We start from the raw sequence: 9,218 nt of genomic DNA on the forward strand, positions 1-9,218 counted from the left end.
CATTTAGAAATATTTTTTTTCTACTGCAAAGAACAAGGTACAAGCTGTATGGTTGTAACATTTTTTAAGAAAGATTTTACATACAAGAATCTGCTCTATCTACTACAAATATTATTTTTTTAACCTTTTTGTTAATTCACAAAATTTTTATGTTTAAAAATAAATTATTCATCAAGTTCTAAGTCAAATACGACAGCAATAAAAAAAATTAAGAAAAAATTTATTTACTTTTCGTAAAAAGAATTCAATACAAAAATATTGTATATTTTAATTTTAAAAAAATTTAATAAAATCTTTCATTTAAATTTTATTAACGATACTTCCGTTGGTGAGGCCAGATAGCGCAGTTGAAATAAAAAAAATGGCTGTATTTAAATACATAAAATAGAGCATTAAATTCTCAATAATAAAATGCAAAAATTTTATTGAAAACTATGCAGGGTGTGTCAGAACTCGCGAGTTGAAAAAGTCCATTAGTGGACTACCTTTAAATGGTAAAATTAAAAAGTATAGGACATAGATAGACACTAATCTCGTGCATCACCTAAAATTTGCAACCATACAGCATGTCTCAAAAATAAGTTAAGATACAAACTTGTGTTTTTTTTTAAATAAAACACCATATGTTTGTTTGCATTTTTGGATGTAGCCTTTTAAGACAATGTTTTTACGCTAAACTTTTGTTAGTCGATTTCGCTTAGTTTTAGAAATAGGACGTTTGTTTGACGAAAACATGCACTTTTTAAAAATTTATTACACAAAAACTAAGACAGCTAGAACAAATTTTTTTTTACTTCTGCGAAGAAGAAAGTACAGAATTTAAAGCTGTAGCAATTTTTTGGTGTTTTGCATTTGCAAAGATTATTAAATTAAGAAGTTTGTTAAAAGTTAAATAACTTAATGTCTAGAATTGATAAATGAAAAGATTTTTAACATTCACTTATACGTCGATTTATCCAGAGATTGTAAAAGTCGTTATAAAAACTGAAATTCAAATTATTTTATTGTAAACATAAAGAATAATGGATTCAGTTTAACACAGTGATATTTCTTCCATCTCTTGTGCAACTGTGCACTTTTTGGCTACTGAAAAAATAGTAATTATTTTTTTAATGTTTAACATTAAATATCTTTTTAGTTATTGCTTATAAACACCTAAAAGTACATAATTTTAGAAAGACCATTTAATAATATTTAAATGCAAAAACAATAAATAGGTTGTTCCATTTAAATTTTTTAAGTTATTGAACTTTTAACAAACGCCTTCATTTTTTATCTTTGCAAATGCAACACACTAAAAAATGTTACAACCTTATAACTTGGACCTTCTTCTTTGTGATAGTAAAAAAAATATTTCTAGATGTCTTAGTTTTTGTGTAATAAATTTTTAAAAAGTGCATGTTTTCGTCAAAGAAACCGTCTCATTTTTAAAACTAAGCAAAATAGACCAATAAAAGTTTAACTTAAAAACATTGTCATAAAAATCTACAACCAAAAACGCTAAGAAAATTATAGTGTTCCATTTTAAAAAACACAAGTTTTTATTGTACTTATTTTTGGGACACGCTGGATAGAAAATAATTTTAGGCGATAGACTAGATTAGTATCTATCAATGTCCAATATATTTTTTTTTATTTTATCATTTAAAGGTCATAAATGGACTTTTTCAACTCGCTGGGACACCCTGTATTATAAACAATTCACTAGGCGACATTTTTTCAATTTTTTTTTTCTAACTTTGATAAAAATACCTATGTAATTTTGTTCAGAAAATCTAAAAATGATTACCAAAGTTCTCCATCACGTAAGGTTTTTTTGTTATTTTTGTTTTCACATTTAAAGAGTGATCGAAACAATCACTCATATTCACGAAATAGACAACTAAGAAGATGCATTAAGACCCTTATTCTCTAATTTTTCTTTTTCGTTAATGAACGAATAGGTTTCAACGACATATTTGAATTTCGTGAGAAACCCATTGCTCTAAAAAGGGCATGGAAAAAATTATCGATGAATTTAATACTTGTGGTGGTTTTGTAAAATTTAAAATTGTAAATATTTTTTGCTCATATTTCTCGTAAAAAAATTAGTCGTTCGTTTATCGGCTTATTAAGAATATACAGCTCAACTTTTTTGAATTTTTTTCCAAGCAATTAGTAAACTGGTTTTTAAATTAATTTAAAACGATTTGAAACGGAGACGGTAAAACGCTCATAGCACCCTCATTTTTTGGGTCCAAAAATCGAGCGATTTTGTATCTCGTTTCGTCTCGTTTCGTAATTTATAAATCCACAAAATAAGTAAATGAGACTCACATTCGACGTTGAGATATGCTGACGCTGATTGGGGTTCCCCAATACCATTACTGACTTCACACAGATATTGTCCGGAATCGTCCGAATTAACGGGGTTAATAACAAGCGAACCATCCCTCCGAATGTTGACTCTCGTCTCCAACGAAGCAAGTTCTTTAACTGGGGCGCCTTCACGAAACCACTTAACGGTGACGTTGCCAGGTTGAGCCTTCGCTTCGCAAGTAAAATGCACTTTTTCCCCTTCTAATTTCGTTTGATTCGTTGGAGGAACCATGATGACGGCGCTTCCAGCGATTATAACCCTCGCCGTATGGGAAATTTGACCTTCGCCATTCCGCGCAATGCACGTGTAGTCTCCGATGTCTTCATGGCGTATGTTGGAGATTCGCAGTTCCGTTCCATCGTTGAAAATACCTGAGATTTTTATTTTACAAATTTAGAGATTTTGGTTTTGGGGAAACTTACCTATGGTGGCTGAAGGATCTACAGGATTAGCATCTTTATACCAAAGAATTTCGGGTGTAGGTGTGCCTTCGGCTGTACAAGTGAGGATGATGGCATCTCCCAAGTTGACATAGATGACATCGGAAGGGGTGTCCGTGAAACGGGGAGGTGCGTGAACGTCGAGGTGGAACCAAGTACCATTTTTGTGCGAGTTCGGGGACCGGTTGAGGAACACCACCTTGCACTCATACCTAAGAAATGACAAACTTCAACTACAATCCTGTATAATTTTGTTACATTAATTATACTAGCCAACAAGCATTTTGTGACTGAGAAGAAAACAGTTATTTTTTGTTCAATTCTAGGTGCTAAACTCAAAAATGATAAAGAAAATTCCATAGCACGTCAAATTTTAAAGTTAGGCATTTTAAGATATCATATGTACAAAATCGCCGAAAAACGGAACACTTAAAATTTTTCTTCATTCTCATTTAAATTTTTTCCCCCAAATTTGGGTGCCGTTAGTGACGAGCAAGGGGAAAGGTTCCACCAGGATATATTGACGATGGAAAAGAGGTACCAAGGGAGATGGATCTAGCTATGATGGGGGATTACTGCTGGTTCCTGATAAGGGAAGTTAAAACACCCTACAAAAGAAAGTCAGCTTTTGCAAAAAACTCATCTACAACAGATTTATGTTAGAATCTTATACATCTTTCAACATTGTTCTTGTTTAGTGAATAAATTAATTTCTTTCGTCGTCTATTTAATTAATTTCTATTTGAAATAAAGAATTTTTACGTTAAAATTTGAGAAAACTATTTTCCTGTAACTTAAAATCTGCACATGATGGAGAATTTTTCTTATCAAATTCGTAATTAGGGATGTTAATGTACCCTGATACACGTGTCAATAGATCAATCACATTAAAAAAAAAATTGTTGGGTAATGTTATTTTTGTTACTTTTTCCCCATTTAAGTAGTAGAAAATAGTGTAAAATATAGACTCAAGTACAAAACGAATTTGTTGTTGATACATGAAATCTGTAATAATAATACCTAGTAACTAAAGTAGATGCGAAAAAATGAACTTCTCTCTGATTTTATCACCCAAAACGTCTTTGTTAATCAATTTTGTAATTTTCAGAAAAAAATTGGTATAACTTCATTGAATGAATCTCTTAAATAAGAATCAACCAATTGCATTAGATTTTTGAATTCATCCAAACTTTAAATTATTGGTTTTTCATATTATTGTGATAGAGCCGAATTTAATTGAACCAATCACATCCAAATAAAGTGTTTTTTTTTTACATAATTATGATAACCGATTTCAAACGGGCCAGTCACAATGCTCTGAATTTTTACGACAATCCATAGGTTGATTGATGATTTTTTTAACTCCCTAAAAAAACACTGGCATTTATCATTTACAGATCTTTTATTTATAAAAAATCGTCTGGATTGCAACCCAGAAGTGTATTCGTAAAATTAAGTATTTATCTGTCTGATATCGCCGACCCTTGACTTTGATCGACATTTCCCTTAAAAAGTAGTGCTTTGAAACAAAACAGACAGAATATGGGATGTGTTAAATAAGCCCGGTTTGTTAATTGTTTTTAGTTTAAACCTCCAAATATTGAACATTTTCAATTTAAAAACCCGTATAAAATTATATTATATTATATATTATAATTATATTATATATTATAAATTTTGGGCGCAGTTTTTGAGAACAAAAAAACAATGTAGTTGGTAAATGATAATTCAAATCCAAAATTCACTATTTTTTAGAAATATTTAATAATAAGTGAGTTTTAAAATTGTGTTTTCAAAAGCTTGAATAAAAAATGTTGTTTGTAACACGTACCAAAAATTTCTTTTTGTTTACGCTCCCGAAAATAGTTGTTTTAGGGACTCATTTAAGTCCCTAAAATAAGTTTTTTTCCGGACTCAATAAAATAGTACGTAAAATGGTTATTTTAAGTACTCAGTCCCCAAAAACAGTTTTCCAGACGAAAAAGTCAATTTGGTTACTGTGGTGGCGAAATTTATTAATTAATAAGAGGTGTGAATTCGTTTTTTGAGAGCTTTAACAAAAAAAATGTTGTTTGTAATAACACGTAAGTATGTACCTAAAACATTTTTGTGGAGTCATCTGCTATGCAACGATTCGTCCGCAAAAACTGTATTTTAGGTACTTGTAACAAAAATAACTATTTCACAACCACTTTTGTTTCCTCTCACAGTACCTAATTTAAAAAAAAATCATTCAAAATTGAAAAAAAAACATGGTTGCATAGAAAATGAAAGCAACTTCAAAATGATATGTCACTCGACCCCTTTTGCTATGTAAATTTTTTGATGGAGTGGTTCTGGGAGTTAGAGGTTTGCAGAAATAACTTTGAAACTTTGGGCCCCCTTAAAGTGTCAGAATTTTTTGTAAACTTGGACAAAATCGGGGATTTTAAAGGGTGCCAATTTTATTTGAAACAGCCTGTATACATACAGAGTGCGCCAGAACTCCCGCCTCAGAGGAAAATGTATATGTGGCTTTTATTGGAAAAATTTTTGTACCTTTACCAAATAATTAAAAAAAAAAACATATACAAGATCATCAGTATCAATAAAGAGACATAAAAAAATGTGAAATGTCAAGTAATAAATGTCAAAAGTTTTTGACATAGAATTTTTTAAACATTTTTTCCATGTTCCTGGTATCTTATCTTATTTGAAAATTTTCTCTAGCGCACGAGTTCTGACACACCCTGTATAAAAAATTTTCCTGCCTGACTGACCTATCAACGCACATCCTAAACCGCTGGGGATAAAAACTAGAAATTTTCACAGTAGATACTTCTTATAACGTAGGTAGAACTAAGGAAGAATTTTTGGAAAATCAATTCCAAAGGGGGTTAAATAAGTTGTTAAAATTTGTATGAAAATCCGACATTACTGAAGTAATATGTATGAAAATTGGTACTGGGGTTTTCGGTTAAAATGAAGAAACGTAAATTTCAGGATTTTTGGAAATTCTACCCCCAAACAGGTTAAACAAGGAATAAAAGTTTGTATAAAAAATCGCCATTGATATCCATCTACAAACACGAAGTTTATAGGTCCGCTAAGGAAGAATTTTTCGAAAATCAGTCTCTAAGTTGGTGAAATGGGGTGTAAAAGTTTAAACAAAGATAGAAACATAAAATGTGAAAGATATGTTTCTTAATAAATATAAAACATAAAATAAGTTTCTTAGAGGTTGAAACGAGGTGTGCACGTTAAACGAAGATAGAAACATAAAATGGGAGATTTATTCCTTAGACTTTCTGTTTCTAAGGGATATAAAGGTTTAAATGAAGATAGAAACACGAAATTTGGAAAAACATTTCACTTAAAGAGTGAAGTTCACTAATTCGCACTTTTCAAAAATCAACCTTTAACGGATGAAATATGGTGCAAAACACTTAGACGAAATTAGACAAAGTCCACTAAAAAGGCAATTTTCGAAAAGGCACCTTTAACGGGGTGAAATAGGGTGCTTTCATCATTCTTTTAAAAATCGGTTCTCTGCTACGGCATTTTTTGAGTTGGTAAATCAAAGAAAGAATAGATAAACTAGCTTCACTTTCCCTCTTTGAAATTAACTAAAGTTTATATCGAAAATCTACGTAGACGATGAATTTTTAATACAAACTCGAAGTTTGGAGATCCGCTAAGAAAGTATTTTTCGAAAATCATGGTGAAATGGGGTGTAAAAGTTTAAACAAAGATAGGAACATAAAATGTGGAAGATCTGTTCCTTAATAAATATAAAATGAGTTTCTAAGGGAGTGAAATGAAGTTTGCACTTTTAAACGAAGATAGAAACATACAATTTTGGAGATATATCCCTTAGAGGGTGTAGAGGTTTGCTGAGAAAGGTTTTTTCTAAAATTTATTTCTAAGGATCTGAAATGGGATGTAAAGTAAATGAAGAAAGAAACACGTAATTCAAAAAACATTTCCCTTAGAGAGTGAAGAGGTTCACTAATCAGGCACTTTTCAAAAAGCATCATTTAACAGGATGAAGTAGGGTGCAAACCTTTAAACGAAATTAAAAACATAAAATTTAGAATTTTTGGGGGTGTAGACGAAATCCAGGTAAAATAGGGTGCTTTCGTCATTCCTTTAAAAATATGTAGGTTCTGTGCTCCGGCATTTTTTTTGAGTTGGGAAATCAAAAAAAGAATAGATAACTAAACTCGAAAATCTACATCGACGATCAATTTTTAATACAAAATGGAAAATATTCACACTTACCAGCCTTGATCCGACTCGCGAATATTTGTCAAGTTGAGTGATGCAGCTCCGTAAGGAGAGTCCGGTGATACTCTTGACACTCTTCCTTTATAACCTTCCGCGCTGTGAGTTGGATAGCTTTCGTACCAAATGTATATTGGTATATCCTGTCCCTTTAAAAAAGCTCAATCAAGTTATCACCAAAAGAGAAATGCTTGAGAAGACTTCAACAGCTAAGTAAAAAATAATAAAAGTAGCAACGTTTATTAAAGAGATATTTACCGCTGAAGTCGTTCCTCAAACATTATTGATCTTAAAAACGAAAAATGTTAAAAATACATACAAGTAAAAGCTTAAGGCTAGGTTAAAACGAATTTTCAAATGTCAATCATAGAGTTGTAGACTATACAACAAATGATGTGCTTATAATTTACAACTTATTATCAAATTATCAAACTGCTCAAAAAATACCAGTTGAGCGAAGTGTTTTTAAATTTGTTTTAGAGAAAATTCCTTTAACCTGGCATTATTATCATGCAATGTTAGACCAAAACCACCCATGCCACGCATAAAAACATTAAAAACTATTCTTTTGGTGTTAAATATTTTTGTACTAAGAAGGAACCTAAAAAGAGACAAACAGGAAACAAGAATGCTACTAATAGAGATCAAGAGAGACAGATACAAGAACACACACTACTTTTAGCAAACTAAAAAAAGAGCAAACAGAACTGGCAATTATTTGTATAACCGACGAAAGTTTCAAAATATTGAAGAGAAGAAAGCATTAAATACCAGTTCCATTGTAAATAAACTAGTCTTGTGATTGTTAGTAGAGTGAGTGAGAACAGATTTTTCCCAGTGAATTATGTTAAAAATGTGCAAAACGTAACTATAATTTCTGTACAATACATAAATATATTATCAAATCACAAGATTGATGACGATGAAACAAAAAGTTCATGTATCTTTGTTGCACATCTGTTAAGACACATAACAAGATCCATGAATACAATGATGTAATGAAGATGAATATAATATTATCTGCTCTCCTTATCCCATTAGAAGTAATTACTTCACTATGGCCAATCACAATCAAACTAAACCAATTGAATGAAAAGAGGTGATTTGTGGTTTAAACACTTTTAACACCCCCAAATAAAAAATAATTTCTAATCTCTGATGTAGATAATTAATTTAATCTCCAAGCATATTTACAATTTACCAATCATGCCGTCAATTCAACTGTAAATATGACCTGTCTATAGTATGAAGATCCATTACTTGAAACCACCACCTTAAAAATGTCAAGTAGTGTCAAGTGTTTGTTGTATGAAATAGTTTAAAGTGTGAAATAAGAAGATTTAAAGATTAGTAGTTTCTTAGTAATGTTTCTTCAAGGGTCAAACCCTGGTACTAAGACCTCCCCGTTGGCCACCACAGTAAGAGAGCAGACTGGTTGAAATCCTACCGTTTCGCCTACCTTCTTCTGCCATTGCAACACATACGGCACAGGGTGTCCGTCCGGGAATTCCACGTGGCAGTTGAAAACCACCGACTCACCCAAAATGGCTGTAATGTGGATGTAACCATCTTGGGTTTGGGTACAGAAGCCTGCACAAAAACGAATTATTTCAACACTTTTGTTTTGGAAACGCTCAACAAAGATTATTTTTTTAATTAAATTATTCAAATGAATTACTTAATATTTTACCTGTCTGCAAGAATAAGAAGGCTAAAAAGGCAACAACAGTATATGTGACGAGTAGTGGTACCGAAACGGTGGTCAGCGGACGAGACTTGCCCCGTGGGTCTGTGCGCATGCCCATCCCGGCGGTCCCATACTCCCTGCTAGCGCACCCTCATTTTCGTTTTCTCTGAAATACAAAAATTATTTCGTACTATTTCATTTCATACATGTGTAACTCGTAACATAAATGCGTTATATTTACTTATTTATCTAACAAAACTATTTTAATTCAGAAAATATATCATTCGAAAGACTATAACGATGTTTACCCCAAAAATGCATACAAACTTTCGTTCCAACACACTAAATTAATAATAAGTTATTTTTTGGAAAAACTAATTGATGAATGATAAAATACTATAAAAATGTGATGTTTTATCAAGAATAAATATTTTCGAAATTTTCTTTTGTTTTTATTTATTTATTTTTT

At 31.3% G+C, this 9,218-nt stretch overlaps 1 protein-coding gene across 6 annotated transcripts in view; it reads right to left on the bottom strand.

Moving 5' to 3' along the window:
- LOC123005895 (protein turtle) overlaps positions 1-9,218 on the bottom strand; it is a 34,779-nt gene that overhangs the window by 12,630 nt on the left and 12,931 nt on the right. For all 6 annotated transcript variants that reach the window (XM_044399945.1, XM_044399948.1, XM_044399946.1 and 3 more), the window contains exons 4-8: positions 8,753-8,915; positions 8,510-8,652; positions 7,060-7,211; positions 2,782-3,011; positions 2,317-2,730 (exon numbers count right to left, since the gene is read on the bottom strand). In XM_044399945.1, the coding sequence (XP_044255880.1) occupies positions 2,317-2,730; positions 2,782-3,011; positions 7,060-7,211; positions 8,510-8,652; positions 8,753-8,867 (1,054 nt within the window). In that variant the 5' untranslated portion in view covers positions 8,868-8,915. The remainder of the gene's footprint in view (positions 1-2,316; positions 2,731-2,781; positions 3,012-7,059; positions 7,212-8,509; positions 8,653-8,752; positions 8,916-9,218) is intronic.

The sequence above is a fragment of the Tribolium madens genome, unplaced genomic scaffold (assembly GCF_015345945.1).
Source record: "Tribolium madens isolate multiple individuals breed KSU strain unplaced genomic scaffold, Tmad_KSU_1.1 Scaffold_20;HRSCAF=117;Tcas5.2_LG4, whole genome shotgun sequence".
Lineage (NCBI taxonomy): Eukaryota > Metazoa > Arthropoda > Insecta > Coleoptera > Tenebrionidae > Tribolium > Tribolium madens.